The 26,241-nt window shown below is 36.4% G+C and overlaps 1 protein-coding gene across 2 annotated transcripts; it reads right to left on the bottom strand.

The window, feature by feature from the left end:
* Positions 1 to 186: 186 nt before the first annotated feature.
* On the bottom strand, positions 187 to 25,342 carry lmcd1 (LIM and cysteine-rich domains 1). 2 transcript variants are annotated; one of them, XM_052589330.1, is made up of 6 exons: positions 24,939 to 25,342; positions 18,605 to 18,678; positions 15,789 to 16,044; positions 9,569 to 9,898; positions 3,994 to 4,209; positions 187 to 3,778 (listed from the first exon to the last, which is right to left on the bottom strand). In XM_052589330.1, the coding sequence occupies exons 1-6, from the start codon at positions 24,963 to 24,965 to the stop codon at positions 3,638 to 3,640; spliced, it is 1,044 nt and encodes a 347-aa protein (XP_052445290.1). In that variant the 5' UTR covers positions 24,966 to 25,342; the 3' UTR covers positions 187 to 3,637. The 2 variants fall into 2 exon arrangements, with proteins under 2 accessions (XP_052445290.1, XP_052445291.1); XM_052589331.1 differs by lacking the exon at positions 24,939 to 25,342 and adding an exon at positions 24,543 to 24,665.
* Between the last annotated feature and the right edge of the window lie 899 nt (positions 25,343 to 26,241).

Genomic DNA, 26,241 nt, shown 5'->3' with positions numbered 1-26,241 from the left:
GACCATATAATGTGTATATAAACATAAAAAGAATTATGTTTTCTTTATTCTTGTATTCTGCAGTGTCTTGCAAGAGTATCATCAGCACTTTTTTGCACTCCTTCCTCCCCTCCGCTGCCAAAGTGGAGGTGGACACCATTGCCTGAGGTGTTTTGAAACATTCCAATAAAATGAAAGCAAAAACAATAATTGTAAGCCAGTCTTTATTCCCCATGGACTTAAAGAACAAATGGACTGAATACCTACACAAAAGTAGCAATTGCTGATTAAGCGCTTAGACAAAAGTGATTAAAAGCTTTGTGTGAGAAACGTTTTAAAATATGCAGTATGATACCTTTTAAAAGTATATTTGTTAAACTGAGATACAAAAGGTCCAGTTTGTATGGCAATTTCCAAAATCTAATTGCTGGAAATAGGTTATCCAAATATTTCTGTTTTCCTCGCTTCCAGTTTAATCACTGACCTTCAGTCTAAATTTAATTTGTCATTAACTAAATACAAATAAACAATAGCTACCATAAAGGCACATTTTTTCATGAAAAACATATACTTTTGTCAAAAACATCAAGAATACAATTGCTTCCAGAAATCTAACTAACTGGTTAAATGCAGTTCTCAATACAGTCACAGGACACATTTTATAATGCCAATTATATTGATAAATGATAATTTGAACTCACAATTACTTTTGTTTGAAAACCTTACATTAAAATTAAACATCAAACACTCATGTACACTCACCTATGGATTCAATCATTATTGAAAGATATACTTTAAAGTAATTTAATGTTTACAAAAACATCTGCAATAAAAAGCTCTTACATTTATTTCCTCAATGCAAGGACTATTTGTAGGAACTCACTTCATGAACTCTCACCTACGTACTTAAGCTTGACAGGCTCTGGTTTTTGTATCTGGCGGCTACTGGCCATATTTTTGTATGCTACTGTATGCTAATACCCTTGAAACAAAGTGTGTGCAGAATGACAGTACAACTCCAAAACCTCTGCCTTTTAAACTTTTCAACATCTGCATCAATTAAATCAAGTGGATCTCCAGGAACTGTCCTGGAGACCCAAAGCACTGCACATTTTTGGATGTCTCTCAAGTGATCCAATTCATCAGTTTGTTAGCAGGAAGTACCATGAACTGAACCTGCTAGGTTCAAGGATGTTGATCCAGGAACAAGTTTTACTTGGCAAAATTATGGTCACCTATAAGGGAGAATAAACAAAACTTGCAGTCCTGTGAGCCCCCATTGAGATTCACTGACTAGACCAAACCCTGTTGACTGTTATATCATATTGGCTGCTTCATGTATGAAACCGTCTTAGTGCCACATTAAAATAGTAATATGTTCTATGGTTAATTTCTTTATCAGAGCCATGCCTTGTCCTTTTGATTGATTTACTGTTGCAAGACTGTTTACTTGTGTTTATTTCCTGCTGTACAAACGTCTTATAACTTTAATATGGCTATTATTGTTAAATAAATAATATAGTAGTATTGTGAAGGCTGTATGTTACTGTTGGTGATTTTGACTAACGCTTTTCTAAGTGGACATTAAAACAAACAAATTTATAAGAGACTGAGCTGAGGAACGAATGCTGTTTCAGTTCATATGCAGGTTCAAACTCACTCTCATAATACTCTACTGTACATAATTCAATTAGCTTTGAACTTTAATGAAGCAACTCAGCATTGTCATATTGTTCATATAACACTCATAGTTGTGCCATGTAATATTACCTTGGATTACCTTATACTGATAATATACTGACACTAAAGGTTTATCAAATAACCAAGTTCTTGCATAATCGGATTCTTACATAATCAGTATTGGATGCCTTAGCAATGAAAACAGAATAACATTCTCGAGCATCTGATTGGACAAACTCCTGAGTGCAGGCTTACATCATGAATATTTTTTCTGTAAACAGACTTAACTGTTTGAGGACCACTTTTTTCAAAGATAGGTTAATCGTACAAATAATTAACGACTGATAGACATACAAATATTCAAATGGTCTTTATCAAATAATTAATCTCCAGTAATCTTAAAAGGGTCATGAACTGCATTTTTTAAAATATTTTTTTAAATTATTTTGAAATAAAAGGTCATTCTGAACATCACCGAAATACATTCTAAACACTATTATTTTTTAAACTTTTTATTTAATGTTCCTGATTTTAAATATTTAGATATTAATGTAAAGGTTTATGAGATTTCAGGATTTCCCCATTCAGAGTGATTGGACTTGGTCTTGGATAACTGAAATTAGCATGTCGCTGTGTTTCTTTCCTTGAAAGGGACTTTGTTTAGGCTTCTGATTCAAACTAGAGGTTCTCACAGGTCCACTTCTTAGGTCCACCCAAACCCGAACACAAAACCTTGACAGGCGCCTCAGACACATGTTGGGACTGACATTAGTAGCCTTGATTCATAAATCATTAAATAAATGTATCGAATGGACTTAAAATTCTGGTCCCACTTCATATTAAGTACCTTAACTTTAAGTTAAGGTTTTTAACTTTAGTACACAATTATTGTGTAAAGTATGTTTTTATATTGCAATTATATATATACCTTCATGTAATTACATCTGAAATTAATTTCAGTAATTACATTTATAATTACACCTTTGACATATCCTTAACCCACTCTTAAACCTACCCAGACCACCAGACCTGTACCTAACCTTACCTGCATCCCACCTTAATAGCAGAGTTTTTTTCAATATGAACACAATATTGTATTTATTTGTTGATGTAAGTACACAGTAGTTATAAGTTTGCTTAATAATGTGGGACCCAAAATGTTTCTGTCCATCTGTTTTTCATTGTATACTCTCCTGAATACTGTATAAATGTCACTCTGCAATCCCAAAGCCATTTAAGCAATTAATTGTGGGGATTTTCTTATCAATATTAACATACATTTCCTTTTTGAGGTGCAAATTTATGCTAAGTTTATCTATTCCTTCACATTTTTAACAAAGAATAGGCTACATAATGTTGGCTTCTGGCAACATGGGTTAAAAAAAAAAAAGGATTGGAGAACATATTTTATCAACAACAAATAAAGTAAGATAAATCTACATCTGCTGTAGTGTTGTGGTTTTGGTTTGTTCCTTAGTAAAATAAGCATGCAAAAGCACACCATGCGAGGTGCCGGTCAGAAGACATCTAAGTAGCATAAAGAGGCATAAGACCGCACACTCACTTGCAGGTGATTCTTTATTTATCAAATGTTTCTGCATATCGCTTTTGTCAAGGTACAAAATGTTGGTAAATAAAGAATCACCTGCAAGTGAGTTAAATCAAAATCAGGCAGGCATTGATATGTGTCTGTGCAGGGAATCTTGTTGCTGACATATTACTCTATTAAAACTCAGAAGTGGAAAACTAGTTTTGGCAGCTTGGTTTCAAGAAAAGTTGTTTTTGAACTAACAAGGAAGTTTTGAGTTCTGCAAAGTACAGTCTGTTTTTATACACTTTAGCACTATGACATTTTATGTGTCAAAAGATCAGGGAAAATTAGATTTCTCAATTTTTGACCCCTTTAATAGGTCCTAGACTTTCAGTAAACAGTAATATTTTGTGTTTTTGAGGAGGATGCTGACATAGAATATAAAATCTAATCTGAACTGGATATCGATTGACGCTTGTCACAAGCACATTGAACTCTGAGATTCTGCCCACACAGCCAGCAGCAGAAGTGTTCCTTATGCCACACATGACCACTGGCCTCCTGCATGAACATTTCTGAGAAGATCAGCTACAAAAGAAAGTGAGAGACACACAGAGAATTAATTGGTGTATATTTCACATACACGTCTCAAGATAAATAATTTGTAACCATATGTATATTTCCTGGTTATGCCTTATCAAAGTTTTCTAAAAGTTTGGTTAATTTCTTTATACTTTTATACTTTTATACTTTATACTAATTTCTTTTAGTAAAAATGTCTTTTAAAAAGTAATTTATTTTACCTCATCACAGCCCAGGCAGCGAGGTCTGATGCTCTGGCAGTAATGGCGTCCACACAGCAGCGCTTCTTCCTTCCAAAAATAAATCAGGTCCACCAGAGGCTCGCCACACTCACAGCACACAAAGCAGTTGGGATGCCACAGTCTCGAGTACCCAGCCCTGTCGGCATACACCACAGGACTGTCCATAGCTGCCAACTGTCCACAGCCACTGCAATGCTGAGCGACAGAAGAGGCACCAAGGAGTTAGGGTAAAATAGAAAAGCTGGATCAACAATGAAAAGACCAAATGTTGAAAGCCCATTGCTATAATTAGGTAACACACAAGGAAAACTTTTAATATGTTTTTACTACTACAGCTATCAAGATTAACTTATTGTGAAAAGTGTTGATTAAAGCATTATATTTATATTTAATATTAATATATTTTATATATTTAAAGCATTATATTTATATTGAACACAGAATATTATTTTAAGGACTACACATGGTATCAAATATGGAGAATTTTTTTTACATCTAATTCAACAGAAATTAACTTTTGTTAATAAAAAATGCAATCCTCAAACTACGCTTTGACTTTACATGCATGTGTGCTACATCTGAAAGTGATGTGACATTCAGCCAAGTATTGTGACCCATACAAAGAAATGCTCTGCATTTAACCTATCCAAAAGTTAATGCATGCACGCACCCACACAGCAGTAAGACAGCCATTTATGCTGCAGCTTTGGGGGCAGTTGAGTAGTTTGCTACCAAAGTGTGTTACCAAAATACCATTAACATAACATGTCCATGCCCCCCAAAAACGACATTTTCAGTGCACCTACCATATTTGCTCTGCTTGAGAAAACATGAAAATATACAGTTACAATTTTTTTTTAAATATGTTGAGTTTGTCTTAAGGTTATGATTTATGGGGTTTAGTAATATTTTCAGATTTTAAGAGGTCTGGTTTCAAGTATCATTATTTTATTTATTTTGAAGAAATGGTGCTTCATGTAACATTATCTATTGTAAGTCATAAATCCCTTTGGACATTTGTACTGTATACAGGCCACCAGGGCACCATACACACTTTATCGAAGAACTTGCTTATTTTCTATTTGAGTTAGTGCTAGCTGCAGATAATATCTTAATTTTTGGTGATTTTAATGTCCATGTTGATAATGAAAAAGAAACATTAGGATCATCATTTATAGACGTTCTGATAGACAACACGTGTCAGGGTCTACTTGTAATCATACTCTAGATTTATACTGTCACATGGAATTGATATTGATTTTGTAGCAGAGTGATAACACCTCAGATCATTACCTCCATTTAGCTAATTATGCAAACTAAACTTCTTTATACAAATATTATAGAACCATAACTCAACTTCACTAAAGACTGATTTATAGATAATTGTACTGATTCATTTAAGTTCTTTAGCATACCAGATAGCTTAGAAAAACTCAATCTCAAAGTCAAAACCGAAACTGAAACTATTCTAACACATTCACATTGCTTGCTTTCACAAGAGTGTATGAATCAACTGGTGTTGGTGTGATAGCACGATTCAGCGGTTCGTCTGGGTTTCCTGCGTCAGCTCCCGCGTTCCCCTGAGCGCTTCAGCACCACTAAAAGAGTTTTTTCTACTGAGCTAAAAGAGTGAACGGGCTGAATTTGGATCTTTTCAAAGATTGGTTGATTTGTGAATGACTCATGTTCTCATTGAGGGGACATGACCATCTCGGTGTTAAGATTGAGACTCGATTATCTTAAGGAATAGAATCCGATCAACTACACCCTGTTCTAGCTCCTCTTCTTGTAAGAGGGCTACTTCGGTGATCTGAGGGTTACCGTGTGGGCTTCCCCGACGAGCCAGCCTCTTCAGCCCCCCCCACAGAAGCCGGTTGAGTTTCTGGATGAGTTTGCTGGAGCCTCTCAGGCTCCTGACATCTCATTTGGGGCTCAGGAGGAAGACCTTATGTCGATCGCCGCATCACAAGGTGGGCTTGAGTACCCAGGAGATGAGGACGTTGCCTCCCATGGTAGTGCCAGCATTGCCCGAGTCCGATCCCGAGCTGACAGCCATGCTTTCCTGGGCAGCGTCTCCCAGGCTGGCCTCTTTGCCAACTCAGTAGAGAATTTTGCCCAGCAGTTCTCTGCCGCCCAGAAGCAGTCTGAGGCCATCGAACACATCCTGTTCTGGCGGCCTGCTGCTGCCTCCACACTGCCTCCACCTCAACCTGCTCGTCACCAAAGGGTGCCTCCCTATGGTCTCCTCCACTCCCGCTCGGCCACAGCAGCAGCCTTCACCCCGGCCACAGCAAGCAGACAGCCACAGAAGGGTGGTGCAGCCTGTCTCTGCCTCTAAACCTGCAAAGCGTCAGGCCAAGCGGCATTCCTGAGATGGGTGACCCGGAGTTGGGGACATCAGCTCATCAGGAGATGGTAGCAGGACCAGTCCTTCCTCCAGAGGAGGGCCAGGGGAGAATCCTTTGCTACCATTTTCTTTCTGTTCCGGCATAAGGGAACCCAAACCTTCACTAAAAGAGCTGTTTCCTCTACCTCCAGGTCCCAAGAAGCTGCAAACGACAGTTGTTGATGTGCTTCCTTACTACTCTCGTTCTCCTCTTCCCTTGCCAGTTTCCATGCAGAGCCGGCTCGAGAACGCTTTGCCTTCTCATGCCCTCTTTGCCACTTGGGAGTCAGAGGGACGCTATGCCTCCCATGCTTGGGGCTGTCTGCTTCGACTCATTGCACCCCCATGGGTGCGTCTGTAGTTCTCTTTACCCCACTGGATCAGTTTCTGGGAGCCTGGCTAGAGCCTCCCAGGCCATCCCGCTTGCTCATCCGAACGATCAGGCTTGGCTTCAGTTTGCCCGGCGTCCCCTCAGGTTTCAGGGTGTTCGCACGATGATAGTGGGCAAGGATGCTCCTATCATGCATGCAGAGGTGGCGAGCCTGCTGGCAAAGGGCACGATAGAGCTGGTCCCTCCAGCCAACATGAAGTCTGGCTTTTACAGTCCCAAGAAAACAGATGGGTTTCGGCCAATCCTGGACATGCTTGCCTTGATCCAAGCTCTTCACAGACTTCCGTTCAAGATGCTAACGCCCAAATGCATTTTCGAATGCATTCGTCCGTTGGACTGGTTTGCAGCAATTGACTTGAAGGACACGTACTTTCATGTTACAATTCTTCTCGACACAGACTGTTTTTTCTGTGTGCTTTCGAGGGGAAGACATTTCAGTACAAGGTTCTCCCATTTGGGTTGGCCCTGTCTCCCCTTGTCTTTGCGAAAGTTGCAGAGGGAGCCCTGGCTCCTCTCAGGGAACGAGGTGTCCGTATCCTCAACTACCTCGACGACTGGCTGATTTCTAGGAAAAGAGCAAACTCTCCCCTGTGCAGAGGATCTCTTTTCTTGGTATGGAAATAGACTCGGTCGCCATATTCACGCAGCTTACGAACGAACGGAGGCAGTCACTGCTGAATTGCCTGAGACAATTCGAGGGCAAGAAAACTGTTTCAGAGGCTCCTGGGGCATATGGCATCTGCAGCGGCAGTCATACTGCTCGAGTTACTCCATATGAGACCGCTTCAGCACTGGCTTCATGACCGAGCCCCTAGATGGGCATGGCAACAGAGAACGCTCGGTGTCAATCCCTTTGCTGCGCCATTCCACTCCACGGACTGGGTGCGTGTGCTATACCCTCAGGGGAGTTTCTCGGTTTAGAACCCTGGGTTCCTCCAGCACTATTGATGTCCAGCACTTGCGTGCATGCCCTATCGGTCAGCCCTGTGTAGGTGCCTGGAGCAGGCAGCCTGCTAGCATACATCCAGCTGGAATATGCTACCCAGTGTATTCTGTGTCCGCTATAGGCCCTCACTCGTGCTGGCCTCATGACAGGGTGCTATCACTGGAATAAAGCCATGTGGTGTTTTGTATGGGACCCCATTTGTCAGTCTCTTTCAGATGTAACGTAGAATGTGACCGACTGAAAGGGAATGTTTAGGTTAAGTATGTAACCCTCATTCCCTGAAGGAGAGAACGGAGACGTTACGTCCCTTTGCTACATCGGTGTTCCGTTGAACGGCCAGGTCACTCAGCACGGCTCTTCAGCGAAAGCTTGAGTACGAGTTGATCGCGCTGCTCCTTATATACCCACACTGCGGGGCAGAGCTTGTGATGCAAATTATGCAGACGAAAGTACTCTGTGTACCATTGGCTCTGTGTCGAGATCCCCATTCGTCAGTCTCTTTTCTGACATAATGTAACTTAACCTCTACGTTTTTCCACTAACAGGCAGAACGGTTCTCTTTGCTTAACCGTTCTATTCCGAGCCGATCCATGCCAGTCAGCACGGATGCGGTTTCATTTTCCACTGTGGTGCTGATAATGGATCTCTGGAATGCAATACAAATGCGCCAGACGTTTCCTTGGTAACGCAAGTTTAATATAAACCATTATATGGATGATGATCAGATATTTCTGTTTTTGGGACCTCTGCTTTTGTATTTTATTTAGTTTAATAACAGAAAAAAGGACACAACCCTTTCAGTGAGAATTTAATAAACAAAAGGTGACAAAATGGGTATAATCTCAATAAACGCAAATGTTTCCTCCAAAGACAAAACTGTCTCAGACATTTAATTAATTTTTTATATTGAACGTAGTGTAACTGTTTACTTGGCTGTTTGATCAAAAAGCTCACTTGCGCTTAGCCAGCTATAGACCAACACTACTTTGGCGTCATCGAAGGTTAACACCCCTTTTTGGGGGAAAACAAACAGATTCCTGATACAGAACTCGCTCCAGGGACCTTTTGTTTTTCATTGTTTCTGATATGTACAGGCCTGTCAGACACAATTACAAACAGATATTGTATAATAGTTATATTGTTTAGTCCTAGCCTGCGAATATTTGAAACTTAAAATCAGTTAACAGCCAAGGTAGCATGCCTAATGAGAGCTAACGTTAATCACGTAGCTACTAGCAGCTTCGTATTTCTAACTACAACAAAACTGTCAATAGCTTAAATCAAGTGAAATATTATCCAAGTAAACCACCGACTCCTCTTGGCATGGCCTCATCGTCTAGTTTATCATAATGAGATGTTTGGCATGTTAATGACAAAAGTAGGCTACTTGGTGATTCCACGAGATAATGGTAATGTTAGATGTCCACAATTGGCCACTGCGTGGGGTTATTAATACAGTTTTCGAGCATTTCAAAGGGAAACCTCTGTAAACACCGTGTCCAGTAGCTTCATTATATACCTCTCACAGTCCTCGGCCGGCAAAGAGAGTGTGTATGTTTCTGCCAGTTTTGCTATCAAGAAATTAAAGCGAGTTCTGTATCAGGGGAATCCGTTTGCTTTCCCCCAAAAAGGGGCGTTAACCTTCGATGACGCAAAAGTAGCATTTGCTATGGAAAAACTGGTAGCCAGGCAACAGAGTGGTGACGTCACGAACACACACTCTAAACGCATGGCTCAGCACGGTTGTGTTAAAGGTAGGGTGTTGGGTTAACCATTAAAATTAGCTTGCGTTTACATGGTCAGCCATTTGTGAAGATTGAACTAGACTCACATATTCACTCTTATTGCTGAGAGGAGACTGTGCGGTTCCATTTGTGGTAGTCTCAGGATCTGGCTGTTCTTGGGAGGCCTTTTCATTCTTTACTGCCATGCATTTTTCTCCAGGCAGAGCAACCTCTCCTACTCCTAAGGATTCCTCTTTAAAGGACTTCACAAACTGAGCCATAGCTTTCAACTCCACCTCAGACAGGCTGTGGCAGTATGCAGGGTCATGATCGTAGGAAGGTAGCTGTCTTATCAGTTGCTTGTGGCGATATAATGATCCTTCTGTGCCTGCCACAGGTCGCCTTTCTTCAGGGAGAAGCTCCATGTACTGCATCGCCTGACAGACAGACAGACAGACAGAATTAATGCCTGGTCTCAGCGTTTATACTTTAGTGCAAAACATTTACAAATATGCTGGGACACAGAAAATTGTTACATATGTACAGCTAAAAAAGTACAAGTACAAAACAAATACTTGTATAGATGCACTTTCATCATTAAATTAATTACATTTTTAGATCCCTTAACTTATACCTGAAAACCTAATCATACCAATTTTATAGAGAATATAAAAATTACACCTAAAACATCATAGACATTTTAGTAATTAATAGCATTTAAAAGATATTTTGTGCCACTAATCCCACAGGTTAAAGCTAACAATAATATTTTTTAAAACAATATGCACAGTATAAAGAGTGTACATGACAGACAGACAGACAGACAAGTGCAATCACAAAAATAGAGCTAGACTTTATGTTAAAAATCAACCTAAAAAAAATGGTGAAATAAATCACATGGTATACTTCTTGCTTATTCTTTTCTTTAGAGGGAATTATTAAAAGAAACGTGATTGATATCCTAAGTGCCAAGACTGTTCAGAGAATATTTCAGGGCACCTTGTGTCCAGTTTTTAACAAACAGCATGGACTATGTGTAACTTTAGCTTAGTTTCCCAATATAATGTAGAAAAGTGTGAGGCAATGATGATCTCAGGAAACTGGCCTACTCTGTTAAATGATCATGGCTGCTCTTGGCCAAATATACACGGCTCTCAGAAAAAATAAAAACAGACTTGGCAAGATGGGAAGTTTTACCTCTCTCTATGTTTGGTAGGGTAGAAACAGTCAAAATGAATGCATTACCCAGACTTATTTTCCTTTTTCAGTCTCTTCCAGTGTGGGTTCCAGTTTCAGCATTTAGTAAATTAATATTTATTTGGCATAATAAAAGACCAAGAATATGACAAAAATCACTTATATCAAATAAAAACTGGTGGTTAGAGGCTCTCTAATTTATAGGACCATTTTTGGTCTGCTCAGGACTACAGCTGCTTGGAATAGTAGTCATAAGGAGGTAGAAAAGGTTACTACTTAACAAAATTGTAATTATCTTTGATAGTTTTACCATTTATGGACTTGCATGCACAGAAAAAGTTAGGAAAGTAAATATATTCTCAAAATTTGGTCCACTATGCAAAATATAAATAAATAAATAAATAAATAAAAAATTAAGTGCAGTCTCCATTATGACTAATCCAGTTTTCCTTCCTTGAATATAGTCGAGATAAGAAGATCTCTAAATATATCTAAAGATAACTGATCAGCTCTTCAATGGGAAGATTACATGTTTTTTTTTTCTTAATTATGTGCAAGGTTAACAGTGAGTTCCAATTATTAGTTTGGGAATTTATAATTACAACACTACATCACAAATCACAGACGTTGGGACATTAAAGAATTCCAACAAATAATCTTGTCTTTTATTTATTTTTTAACTATGTGAATGTCTCAGTAGGATTATTTGTTTGTTCAGTAAAATTCACTTGGGATTTTTTTTTCGTAAACTAGTTGCAATTCAATGCAGGCGTTGCAAACTTTTAATGAAATGATATGGACCAGACAGCAATGTGGCAAACATGTAAGCATTCAAATTTATATATAAAAAATCAATCCGGGATCCGGGAAAGGTCCTCAAGTCAGGATTCTAACAGCTGACACCTAGACAGCACTGTGTTCTCATTTGGATGTCTAATATGTGATCAATGATTTTTTTGCTATGTGACAAAATAGTCAAATTCGAATTTAGTTTAAGACAATCAGGTCAAGCTGTAAGTTATATGAATATTAAGTCACCTAGAACATAGTGCATAGTGAATGCAGTGAACACATCAATAACTACCAGAAATCATCTTATTGAAATCCAAACTAAGAAAACACTTTTCTTGAAACACAGTCAGACGTGCAATTTAATAAATCCAGCTAAACACTGTTTAAGACAGGGATAAGAAAATCCCTGTCTTGTTTCTGGAGGGTCTCTGTCTCATTTCATTTTAATCTCATCATTTGAATCAGGAATCATGCATCACAAACTGAACCAGACATGAGGCGGTCGAATGAATATATGTTGATGCTTGTTTTATAATAGTGTACCTTTTTCTTAGAACAAACCTGACCATTGTCTCAACACCCTAATTACTTTTGAATGCTCAGTTGTTTATCTGTGCATTCAACTTTTTCCAGACTTTTCATCTGCAACATCCATATTTTCATTAGTTCTTTTGAACTGCTTACTATTGTGTAGAACAAAACCGTACCTCTTTTCTGCAACACCATTTTTACATACCTTACTGCACATTTTGTAGTAGTTTCAAAGAGAAATGTCCACTGAGTGGCACTAAAACACAGGTTCAATATGTGCATGATTTATTCACTGATGCGAGTACTTATTGCTGTGGTTTTTATTACATTGCTTCTGGTACGTATTGCCTCCTTGCCTCTTAAGTACGTCACCATACTCTGTGAGCTACTAAAACAAAACGAATAAGCCTAAACAAACCAAAAAAAAAAAAAAATCCCAATGATTAGTCTTTAAATTTTACAAAAAAATTCTTCCACTTTCAAAACTCTTATGTTAAGGACAAAAACTGCATTTTAATCAAAAACAGCACAAATGTTTCACTCATTTAACTCAAGTAGCATAAATCTGAATGTTCCTTCAAGAACTAGGTAAGAACAAAGGTTTACAAAAACTTTTTTATTGTAAAAACAGTGGTAAACAGATAAACAAAAGATGAAGGGCTTTAGACACACAGGCGGCATGATTCCTGGCAGCAGACTGTGGACAAAGTATAGGGCTTGTTTCTATAGCCCGGTCCTACTACACATGTGTGCAGACCCTCCTTGCTGAAAATAGACCACTAAATGGGCGCTTTGTTTCACAAAGCAGACCCTGCGAGCTGCTGTACTCCCTGGTGGTGGTAGCAGCAGCCAGCACATTCTGCTATCAAAATAAACTGTACAAATCCCCGACCTAGCCTGGCATCCTTCATCCACCCTCCTACCTTGCCATACAATGATCCCTCAAATTTATGTGAGATCAGTCGGACAAATTTATTTGTGGCTTTTTCCATTAAGTCACATGTAAGGTATGTGTCCAACAACACGATTAAGCAAGGCTACTCCATACCTTTAGCTAATAGAGAGGGCTATTTTTAACTTGAGTTGCAAGTGTTTCACTAAACACCAGCAAAATGGCTTGCAAAACATTGCAGACATTTGACAAGAAATGCCAGGAACATAAGATTTATACATATATGATACTGTTGAAATCTTGATTCTAACTGGTTCGTTTCATGTCGCCTTTTTAAATTAATTTAAATTAATATGTGCTTTATAAGTACAAATAAACAGACATACTAGTATTATGCATGCTAAGAAGCAACTAATTATTAGTTAGAACTGGTCCCTAAAATAAAGTTTTACTAATAATTCATTGGTAAAACCTAAAAGCACATAAGATTGGTCCATACTATGACTATTGATCAATGAAACAAAAAAATCGCCAGTTTGCAAATCCTTCCAGCTCAGGAAGGACTAAAAAGTTGGAATCAAACATGTCTCTTAAATTTTTTCTTAAACTCTCCACAATCTGAAGCTCTAAATCATTGAACAAAGCAAGAAAGCTCTGCATAAAGGGAAGTTCAAGCAAATGTTCTCTTCAAGGCTCTCACATCTGCAAGTTTTATTTTGACAGGATTAACGTTTTAGTTTGACAGGATTAGGTAAATTTATCTGCATGCCCCAGACTACGAAGACCTTATTGGTCCTCCAGGAGTTTGTACACAAGCATTCTTTGTGTTCAAGACTGTTTAAATGTAATATAATTTCTGGCAACCAATGGAGCACATCACTTGAACAAGCAAACTATAAACATCACTTTATAACAAACCTTTCTCGGGTCCTTGGCATTATTAGAGTGTATTGTCAATGTGATTTTCTAATTTGCATTAGATGTTGTATATCTGATGTCCTTTAATAACAAATTATCATTCAGTTTTAATGTTGAATTTAGAATAAAATATAGAGAAACATATCTCACAATCGTTCATTAGAGAATGTAACTCTAGAAAAATGACTAACTCTGGGTGTGCCCAGGAATAAAAGGAGGAAGAAGTCATCTAAAACTCTCATATTTTAAGTGACGTGTGACCAAAACTCACAATATTCATTTTTGTGCCATCTGTGAGAACCTGCTTTGAATGCACAGGTTCTGTTTTGGTCCACTTAAAAAAACTATTGCATGTCTGTTTGATCACAAATGTATATTTTCCAAAAAAAACAACACCACTGATGATCCAAGTGTTGAAGAGCATCAAACAACTAGAAATCTTTTCAATTGAAACAACTGACATCAAATGCTGTATGAAACATTTGTTTTCTCGTGTAGCCAGAGCTTTTACTGGCCAAGGACTGCCATCTCAATGACATTTAAAGCAACCAATCACAATTAGTATTGTTCAGCATCATGTTTAGGGGGATAAAAATGTATGTCCCTCGGATAACAGTCTGGCATGCATCTTATAAATAATTAATTCACAAATGTTTGAAAGTTTACATTAAATTAATTTGAGACTACTGTATAACATTATATATGATTTTGTCTTAGGATTTTTAAAACCTTCTTCTAGAGAATACATTAGTCAACTATAAATCAACAGATAAAGTACCATACATTCTGTCACCTTGTGAACATCAGTTTTGCTTAGTAGTGTTAGTGGTGGTCAAGGTCTGGACCACATGCTTTTTTCAATGTGTTGCCTCCAGAATCCATGTTTGTATGTATGTATGTATTGATTTATTTATAGAGAATGACACCAAAGGAAAGGTCTCAGACACTGAAGCAGACCCAGTGATGATTTTTTCACCATGTTGTTCAGGGCTTCTGTATTTTATATATACAAATTGGGGGAAAGGGCTGGTAGAAATGTTTGTATATTGGAGATTTCACAGGTATTCAGCATGTTACCTGTTTCTGATGCAGTAAAGCTAGTTCATGCATTTATGACCTCTAGACTGGACTATTGTAACGCACTTCTAAGTGGTTGTCCTGCATCTTCAATTAACAAGCTACAGGTAGTTCAAAATGCAGAGTCCTTACCTTAGAGTCCTTACCAGGTCAAGAAAATATGATCATATTACCCCAAATTTACTGTCTCTGCACTGGCTACATATTAAGTTTCGTATCAGTTACAAAATATTGTTACCTCTGAGGCCCTTAATGGTTTAGCTCCTGCATACCTAGCTAGTCTTATACCACGCTACAATCCATCACGCTCCTTAAGGTCACAAAACACTGGACATTTGGGGGTTCAGACACACTCTCTCTGTTTAAATATAGATTAAAAACACATCTCTTTGGCCGAGCATTCAAATAATGCATCTCATAATCTTGGACTGCAGTTATATCTGATTAAATGTGCACTATTATTCTTTAGCTTGGGTTAAACTTATTAGTTTTACTTGGTTGGAGCAGCAGCTATGCTGATTATGTCTCTCTATCTGTTTCTATGTTTTGCCTAGGATTTACACAAGCTTCAGTCTGGATCCAGAAACCAAGAGAAGAGATGATGCCATCCCCTCAGAGGACATCAGATGATGCTAACCCTGAAACAATTTACAAAACTAACACATTTTTCTATAAGTATGATTGCATCATATAATTATTGCTGTTAATAGTTTTTATCTATGTCTTTAATTAATGTTTCCGAAAATTTGTGCCATATCCATGTAAACTGACAGTCACCACTGATAAGCTACTACTAACTTTTGTAGAAACATAATTTTTTGTAAAGTTGCTTTGCAATGATTTGTATCGTAAAAAGTGCTACACAAATGAACTTGAACTGAATTTAATTGAATTGTGTTAGCTCTCCTACACTCTCTTACCAGTTTCTGGGTGAGGCCTGGTGGGGCCCAGTCATAGGTGACAGTGATGAACGTTGGGTCTTTACGTGAGACCACTGGGTTGGTGACGATCATGCGGTTGCGTTTATAGACCCTCGTGCCATCTCCTCCCTTAACCTTAGTTGTGAGATGGGCATAACGGGACTCTGCCAGCAGTCTCCCCATCTTACGGTCATCCTCAGAGTTAGAGCTGGACACATGCTCCTCCTGACTGCAGTGGCACTGTATGCAAGCTTTCCTGCACAAATCACAGTCATAGTTTATAAGGCATTGTACCAACCACAGGCAGATGGGACAGTGCACTACCAAATAATAGTACACCTGAAAACACAGATCTCTATTTAAACTGAATCAATCCTACACGTAACATGCAAATGTGTTCAGCCTTCTGCAACAAATATAGTTTTGAGTTTTAAACTACTGAAAAAAGCCTGGCCTGCTTGTTTTTACAAGGTGTTATGTCAAACTTTCCCAAATTATTTTTCATGTTAAATAATTAAATGCATTATTAAATTCTTTATTCTCTAAAATCTCCTTTAAATCCTATATTTCTGTCTGTGGCCTTTGCAATGGCTCTACAGTTACCTGTGACATTTCTTCAGCAACATAGATTTGCTGCTTTTGCCAGCAACGTTATAACTCTAATGTACTGTATTATAGTGTTCATCCTAATCCATGAAATGATATGCTTTATTTCAATACTGTGACCACGATATTTATTAATTGTTACAAATAGAAAGTTTATTTAATAATAATTTAAGTCTATAGTCTATTTAATAATATAATAAAAGGTTTTCACGTTTTAATAGATCACGCAGGAACTTTGATATTTGTTATATGTCCTTTTTGTTGACAAATCTATTCCCATATATTGCGCCCCTGAAGAGACATGGTGGTGGGAAAAATATGGGGTGGGGAGATAATTATTATAAAAATCTTTTGCATTCTTTGGCAACTCTCTGGCACTTTTGCGTTCCCATGAGAAGATTTGCATTCCCTCGAAAAAATTTGGCAATATCTCGCAAAATGTTAACATTAATATTAATAGTGTTAGTGGTATTAATAGTAATTATTAATAAGGCTAATGAAATTGGTCCTGTTTTGGTAGCCTACAGTAACTTAAGTAACAAGCATTTTAGAATTTAAACCATGCCTTAAGCACAGACTGGATTTCTTTATACTTGAACCCAAGTTCAAAATAAAACTATGAAGCACTTCATTGTGAAGGTAAATTGCTGTATGAACCACTTCAAGCTTTAAAGTTAACAGGAAGTGGAACTGGTTTTGCAAGAGAACTCAAAAGTTTTGCGAGGGAACACAGTATCATTTCGAGAGAATGCAAAAGATTTGAAAATATTTTTTTACAACACCATCTCCCTTGTACTACAGAGACCTGTATGTGACATGCATAAAGAAAATACTCAATCAATCACTTTCTATTAATTCCTTTCATAAAGGTGTTTTTTTTTTCAGATGATTTACATAAAAAGACAAAAAGTGACCACACTTTAACTAAAAAATTGGAAACAAAACAAAGATGAATGAATACACAAATACATGTTCAGTATCATCAGCAAGAGATAAATGAACAGTGCTACTACAAAGACCTACAACTGTGCCATGTCTTTATATTTATAGATCAGTTTCACAGTACTGGGAATGTTTTTTTTTGTTTTTTTTTTGGCATTTTGATTACTTTTTGTTTTGGGTTTTTTAAACAGAAACCAATAGGAAGAGGACTGAGGTAGGTTTCCCACACAGAGTAAGCTATTATGCAAGTTTCAAAGGATTAAATGTATTTTGATAAACCGTTAATTAAGTGAAATTGACTTTTTTGTATGCCTATTTTTATTCTATTTTAAAATATTTTATTTTATTATCTGTTTTTCTCCATTTACAGCAGCCAGTGATGCAGGTGATGATGTGCTAATCCTTATGTTCTATTGTTTATGTTGCTATTTTCTCTTGTAAAAATAACCCCAAACAAACAGTGACATCTCTGACACAGTCAATCCCCTCTCTCTGACACTTCCAATTAAAGCATGGACATTACATAGCAAAACTGAGAGATGGATGAAATAAGACTTAGATTATAATGATTTTTTTCAAGATTTTTGTCAGATGAAGTCTCAGTTTTTGTGAGTAAGTTAAACCACATGTTAAAAATTTATGATTGTACTTGTGGCAAATACACACTTTCTCCACTTTTGATTATATTTGCATCATTTATATGCTGCTCTATCTTGGAATTGGAAGCATCAAATAATAGTAATGATATTACTGTATATAAGCTTTTGATTTAATTTGAAAGCTTTATAAAGCTGAAGCGACTACGTTATTTCTATTTTATTTAGATATTTCAGCTGTGTAGATGTGTTTTCATTACTCATAATTCCTTATCATATTAGTCAGATTTAAATGTACACTGACTTACAATGACACACTGGTGTTTGTACTGCAGAATAATCACACACATAAACAGACTGTCTTCTACTTCACAGTCACCATGTTAATGGTAAACATTCCTGCTTTTACAGGCCCCAGGAACTGGGGCTTATCTGCAGGGCCATCATTATGCAGTAAAATAGATTTGTTTTCAAAATTACAGTAATTAATAAGGCAAACAGCCCGTGGTGCCTGTGGTTTGAAAACAAGGAGCCCATGGAGATTGACACAGTCTTTCCCAACACACACATATAGCAAATACAATGCTCCACATACACATTCAGAGAAAGGAAACAGGCGTGGAAGCCTTTTCCTCTCTTTTTTTTATGTCTTTAGTCAAGAAAATAAATTACCTCCAGGAATGTGGCTGGAATCCAGAGCAGATCTCTTTACATGTCAGACACGCTGCACCCTTCCCCGCCAACATCTGGAGAAAAGAGAGGTTAGAGGAGCAGAGCAAATGACTTTACTCACTGCAGAGACATCTTATGAAACACAAAGATTAATTCAAATTCAGAAAGTGAACTTGTGAAAGATTCCAAGTTCATTATGATTAATTTGTATCCCATAAGTTAAAAAATTAAAAGGTATGTGTTTAATGATGCTAATGCTTGTCAACTGAATTAACGTTTCTTTACACAACACTGAAAAGTACTGATACAACATTCAATAAAAAGAAAATCAGTTAATTTTTTCCACAATCTAGGTCGATTAGTCAAGAACCAATTCTGGTAGCCTCACACTTTATTTTACGGTGTCATTGTTTAACATGTTACATGCACTTATATTATATTATATGAACAATAAAAAAAACCATATAGTAAGTACTGTACATGTAGTTAATTCATTTTACTCAGTAATTAAATGTAAGAAGGACACCTTAAAATAAAGTGTAACCCAAATTCTTATTAAATACTACTAAAAATGATTTGTGCTGATTTAATAGAGCACTGTATTACACTATTTGTATTGTATATACAGTAAAATGGCATCTTCATAGAGATGGCATGAACGAGAGGGAGAGGGGTTGTTTTTCCAATCTCCCAGCTGTATGTGCAGATGAGTATCAGTGAGAAATCAGCATACTGATCTGATGCATTCACTTTAAATCACTCATCAATAACTTGAAGCACAATCCATAATGACAAGCTGTCGACCACACTCAGAGGGCTTAGCTTTCATCACAGAGCTTAATGTGACAAAAATAAACAGCAGACAAAGACAAACAGACCACAACACAATGTGCATCCATGGTGTTCAATCCCTTGAAATCCTTCTGTAAAGCAGATACATCTAAAGACTGAGACATTTCAAAACCTCACAAAAGGTAAACAGGTTAACATTTCTGTATAGATATGTATACTGATCAGTCAGAACAGGTCAAGCAGTCAATCTTGAGTGAATCCTTTTTTCAGTGTTCTTCAAATCCAGCACTGTACTGAAGATTTTAGCTCCAACCCTGATCAAACTCATTTGCCCATCATTTTTTTGCATAATAATCCTGAAGATCCTGACTGGATTGTTCAGGGATGTTTTAGTAAGAGTTTGAGGTAAGGTTGCATGACAGTGGCCCTCCAGGATTGGATTTGAAGGACCCTGCCCTAAATGATCAGTCATTGAAATGGCAAGGATTGGTGGTTGGTCTCTTACAGATTAATATAAGAAATGTGTTTAATTAGTAGTTTTGGTGTTAGATCGTTTTGACAGAAATAATATTAGCCATGTATCTGTCAAATATGTATTCTGTTAGTAAACTGCCATCAAAATAAGAATCACCATATTGTGCTCTCCATTCATTCAATCATTAAAAAAAAAAAAAAAAAAAAAAAAAGACACTGGACTATTATGGTTCATGATACCAAAACATCAACTAACGTTAATAAGACTTGATAAAGTATTATTTAGAATACAGTATGTGACCCTGGAGCACAAAAGCAGTCGTCAGTAGCACAGGTAATGTATATTTGTAGCAATAGCCAACAAAATAAATTGCATGGTTCAACATTTTTCCTTTATGCCAAAAATCATTAGGATATTAAATAAAAATCATGTTTCATGAAGATATTTTGTAAAATTTAATGCCGGAAATATATAAAAACTTACATTTTGGTTGTTAATATGTATTGCTAAGAATTTCTTTAGGACAACTTTAAAGGCAATTTTATTTTGATTTTTTTGCACCCTCAGATTCCATATATATACTGTGTATATATATCTTTGCTCACAACTGATTGGTCCAGTTTTGGTTTGCGATCTAAAGCTGAGTCCGAAAGCTGAAAAATGCTGCCTGTAGGATGCATTCCAAGATAAGAAGGCATCAAGGCACGTCCGAAACCAATGTCTTTTCCTGTCTCCCGAGATGCCTTTATCTGATCGATTTTTGAAGGCAGCTTTATCCCACAATCCTGTGCATTGAGACAGTTGAGCTAAAAAATAAAGCTGGCATCTAAAAGATGCAGTTGTTGCTCAGTTTGTGTGTCAATGTAGTTTATTTTTCCACTTTTTATATAATTTCTAGTTAACATATTAATTTAATTGCAATGATAAGCTCACTTTTAACATAAAAATGTAGCTAGTCATTTAGCAGATGCTTTTATCCAAAGCTTTATCTAGTTGTCGATCATTAAACTGTTATGCTGCCTCAGAAGTCCATCTGAAATCAGTTTGGTGAGGTACTTTCATGCACAAGCGCTGCCTGCAAAGACATCACGTGAAGGAGCAAGTCAGCAGGCTAAAGCTTTCAGGAGCAGCTAAATCCTGCTCTGTAGCAGGTATCCGTGTAGCACAAGTTATCATGTTGATGAACAAGGCTAAAACCAATCCACTTTCTTGAGTACAAAAAGGTTTGCTCAAACTGATCTCCAACTACACAGGTAGCAACTGAAACCAGCTTTCTTGCAAATAGGCCAGCAGCAGCTGCTCAAGTTTTTTCAACATCTTTTAATAAATGTAAGAATAAAGCTCTCTGTGTTAAAGTTTCAAATATCAGTAAACCCATAACATGAAGTTTAGGTTGTACAAGAACAATTCACAGTGCGATAATCTCTAGAAAAGCGCAGAAACATTATTTATCTACTCCTCAGAAACTGATTTTGATAGCCAGAAACGTGTTTGAATTGAAGCCTTATTCAAATCAGATTTTTGTGTATATCTGATTAGAATAGTTTCATACCAAAGGTAGTCCAAAAACAGCTTTTACTCAAACCAAGCTGCCAAAACAACTAATTTTGCACATTCTCCTCCTCCTTGTTATGTAATAGTAGGGGCTTCACAGTAAGGACCAAAAATGATATCTGAGTCGCTTTGTTATTTTTTGTGACCATGTAGCACATAACCAGTCTTCAGTTCACTGGGGTATATTTGTAGTAATAACCAAAAATACATTATATTGGTCAAAATTATAGATTTTTCCTTTATGCCAAAAATCATTAGGAAATTAAATAAAGATCATATTCCATGAAGATATTTTGTAAATTTCCTATTGTAAATTTATTACAACTTAATCTTTAATTATTAATATGCATTGCTAAGAACTTCATGTGGACAAATTTAAAGGCGATTTTGATTTTATTTGGATTTTTTTGCACCCTCAGATTACAAATATTCAAAAAGTTGTATTTCGGCCAAATCTTGTCCAATCCCAACAAACCACACATCAATGGAAAAATTAATAAATCTCAATTTCGAAAAAATTACTGGTTTTATGGTCCAGGGTCACATATACTATCTCATTGTGGTTTTTTGGTTTACATTAGAATTTAGATTACTCTGTGTTCAGGTTTGACCAATCCAGTGGTTTTCAACCTGTGGTATTGCAGGTTGGGCCGCCAATTACTATTAAAAGAAATAATAATATTGTTCATATATGTAAAAATATATAAGTCATAAACTAATAATAACATAATTTAATATATATATATATATATATATATATATATATATATAATTAAATAACAATATATATATATATATATATATATATATATATATATATATATATATACATATATACATATATATATATATATATACATATATATATATATATATATATATATATATATATATATATATATATATATATATATATATATATTAAGCTTCAACTATTCGAGCTCACAGATTGGTTTAAGAATAAACCGTAAATTTATCTTAGATATTTTTGCTGCATATATTCTACAGAACAACATCAGTTGTGCAAAGCGGTGCCAGCCCTAGTTATTTTCTGTTCATTGCCAGTTCATTCAATAAAGACTAGTTAACAATCTAGTGAGTACTAAGTTATTACCCAACAATAGCGGGGTCAGTTAATTTTTTGCAGTTTGTGTGGGCCACGATTTGAAAAATGTCGGGAACCACTGGACTAATCGTTATGCAAAAACATTTCAAATCAACATAAAAATAAAAAAAATTTAAATGTTGGCAAAATTGGTATCTCTCTCTCTCTCTCTCTCTTACATATATATACAGGCGCTTCTAAAAAATTTTAATGTCGAGGAAAAGTTCATTTATTTCAGTAATTCAACTCAAATTGTGAAACTCATGTATTAAATAAATTCAATGCACACAGACTGAAGTAGTTTAAGTCTTTGGTTCTTTTAATTGTGATTATTTTGGCTCACATTTAACAAAATCCCACCAATTCACAACATCTCACCAAATTAGAATACCTAATAAAATCAATAATAAAAAACATTTAGTGAATTGTTTGCCTTCTGGAAAGTATGTTCATTTACTGAATATGTAATCAATACTTGGTAGGGGCTCTTTTTGCTTTAATTACTGCCTCAGTTCGGCATGGCATGGAGGTGATCAGTTTGTGGATATGCTGAGGTGGTATGGAAGCCCAGCTCATCTGCATTGTTTGGTCTCTTGTTTCTCATCTTCCTCTTGACAATACTCCATACATTCGTCAACTGTAGCCAAATTCCTTGACACTTCTGTTTGTGGTGGCTCTTGATGCCTTGACCCCAGTCTCAGTCCATTCCTTGTGAAGTTCTCTAAAATTCTTGAATCCAGTTTGCTTGACAATCCTCATCAGACTGCGGTTCTCTCGGTTGGTTGTGCATCTTTTTCTTCCACACTTTTTCGTTCCATTTTCAACTTTCTGTTAACATGCTTGGATACAGCACTCTGTGAACAGCCAGCTTATTGACAATTAATTTTTGTGACTAACAGTCCTTGTAAAGGGTGTCAATGATTGCCAGAGACCATATTGAATTATTGCAGGTGTTTTGAGTTGATTAGCTGACTGGCATGTCATCATATTCTAATTTGTTGCTAAATGTGAACCAAATCATCACAATTAAAAGAACCAACGGCAATTACTACTTCAGTCTGTGTGCATTGAATTTATTTAATACTGAGTTTCACAATTTGAGTTGAATAACTGAAATAAATGAACTTTTCTCCGACATTCTAATTTATTGGGAAGCACCTGTACGTATATCTGTTTTAGATTCAATGTAAACACTATGCTTTGACAATACATTGTAACAATTGCCAATGCCAATAAAGCACATATTAAATTTTACTGAAAATTTGATGTCATTATACATACATTATATATTACATATGGTATTAGTTATAATATATTAATAAATGTTCAAATGTCCTAGTGTAAATGTCCAGATGTTCTAAACCATTCTCTTTGTTGTCTTAATGCTTTGGCAGTACAAAATGTATTTTTGTCATGCCATAAAGCTATTTGATTTTAATTGAATTGAAAACCGAGAGAGAGAGAGAGAGAGAGAGAGAGAGAGAGAGAGAGAGAGAGAGAGAGAGAGAGAGATTTACTTTTACATTTATCTCGAAGCTTGGCACTAGGAAACATGGGTTATGATTCAGTTTCCGAGTTTATCTTGGACTTCAACTCTATGGGCTTGCCAGCAGTCCTGTTTTAGCAAGAACGCCCCGTTTTTGGGCAAAATGATTGCCAAACTATGTGTAAATGAAATCTTATGTAAATATGACAATATAGGTACCCTTCTTATTGTATTCCTATAGCTGTACAGGAATCAACACGCACACACACACACACACACACACACAAAGTCCCCCGTTTGACAGTCAGTTTGTCAGTGTGTGCTAATGGAGGCGAAAATAAACATAATTAGTAGGTTACTGTCCGTTTCCTTAGAACAAAAGCCGTCTACAAACAAAAGCTGTGAGTTTAAAATGTGGTGTAAACAGTACAAACATTTGTGAACTCATCTCGGAAAATAAACACCTTTTTGTATAAACCTCAGTGCGCATTCACGACTTGATTTGAATGGTTTCAGTATGACTTACCTTCTGTTCTGTTCACCCGTGATCATATAATTTCTGTCAGAAAGTAAAGTCAATTTGTTTTGTTTTGGTGTGTCTGGTGATATTGCTCTGCCTATGACTGTTCTTTCGCGCAGGAGTGAGACATTACATCACCTTCAGTGAGAGATTAGACAAAAGCAACAAGACTTTGTCTAAAAAGTTACTCTATATTAAGAGTACTGGTCTGAATATCAGCATTACTGGGATAATATGTGATGTGTTGATTTCTAACAGAACTCTTGCTTGCGTGAACTTGCCAAATTGTACTTTTCCTAAAAGTACAGTTGTTCCGCAGTCTACGTGTTAAAACGCATGATGTATTCTGTAGAACTGTAGAACGAGAGTTGATCTAATTTCGAATGCTGTAGAATAACATACCTTCTGTCCGCTCGCGAGCACATCCATTCTGAATCAGACAGGAAGGTCTGTTTGCGCTCGCTCTCTGGAGATGAAGTCAGACCAAAGCCTTTGGTGCGGAGCTCCTAGTGCGTTTCTCTGACTGACCCACCACTTAAAACTACTAGCAATGACGGGAATTAGATATTACAGCACTCGTGAATGTGAGATAAACACACTTCAGTCTCACAATTCAATGTTTCATGCGTTTCCTCCAAACACTGCACTTAATTATATGGAGAAGCAGCCAAGAGGGCGTCGACCTGAGAACCCATTGACCACGTCTAAAGACTCAGAGAAAAAATAGTGTCGTGCTTTAATTCAGTCCTGTAGCGCATCCATTTACAGGAATGACCAACTTTCTGTTCGTCCACAAATGTGACCCTGGACCACAATACTATTCATAGTGTAATCTTTTGAAAAATTTGATTTATACACAATCTGAAAGCTGAATAAATATATTTCCATTGATGTAATTTTGGTTTGTTGGGATATGACAATATTTGGCTCAGATACAACTATTTGAAAATCTGGAATCTGATAATAATTTCCTTTAAAGTTGTCCAATTTAAGTTCTTCAACAACTGAAAACAGATTACTAATCAAAAATTAAGTTTTGATATATTTATGGTAGGAATTTTACAAAATATCAGTGTTCATGGATGTTCATGGTCCAGAAATGACACATAAATGTCAAGGAAACCATAAAGAAAGGTTACAGTGAGTAATATATTTTTAGTACATGCATCATATCCTATATATGTTGATAGGAGAATTACATATCATGTTTCATGTTTCATGTTTATTGTACATAACAGAAAATGGAAGAGGCTTTAAATATATATTTAGAGGGAGTATAAATCTTTCCAAATTCCTTCTTTAGTCATGTTCAGAGCTGGGTGGATTACTTACAAATTGTAATCGGTTACTGACTCCAACATAACAAAAATTTAAGTTAGTAATATAATCTGTTACGTTACACATTTTAAGTAATATAATCAAACTACTTTTAGATTTTCACATTGATTTAAACATGATAATAACAAAATGAAGTACATTAAAGATTACATTGTGTAACAGTTTCCCAAACTGGGCTTTGTGAAGGAACTGCAGGGGGTTTGTGAGTTTAATGAAAAGATACAAATTATTTAAATCATTAAAAATGTTAAATTAAAATAAAACACTTGAAACATTTAATGTATGTACCTGCATGTCATATCACCATTAAACACCATCAGAGAACCGTTAACATGCAAATGTGCTACTTCATTATTAAAATATCTAT

This window comes from Carassius gibelio, chromosome B22 (assembly GCF_023724105.1).
Source record: "Carassius gibelio isolate Cgi1373 ecotype wild population from Czech Republic chromosome B22, carGib1.2-hapl.c, whole genome shotgun sequence".
NCBI classification, from domain to species: domain Eukaryota; kingdom Metazoa; phylum Chordata; class Actinopteri; order Cypriniformes; family Cyprinidae; genus Carassius; species Carassius gibelio.
Note: the sequence above shows the minus strand (reverse complement) of the source record. Positions and strands in the feature narration are given on the sequence as shown.

What these genes read in the sequence shown, in the direction of transcription:
- lmcd1 (XM_052589330.1), bottom strand. Translation starts at nt 24,965, where the DNA reads ATGGATGTGCTCGCGAGCGGACAGAAG. An exon ending in TGCTCGCGAGCGGACAGAAG is followed by an intron (nt 18,679 to 24,938) that starts GTATGTTATTCT and finishes TCTTTTCTCCAG; the next exon opens with ATGTTGGCGGGGAAGGGTGC. An exon ending in TCAGCAATAAGAGTGAATAT is followed by an intron (nt 4,210 to 9,568) that starts GTGAGTCTAGTT and finishes TCTGTCGCTCAG; the next exon opens with CATTGCAGTGGCTGTGGACA.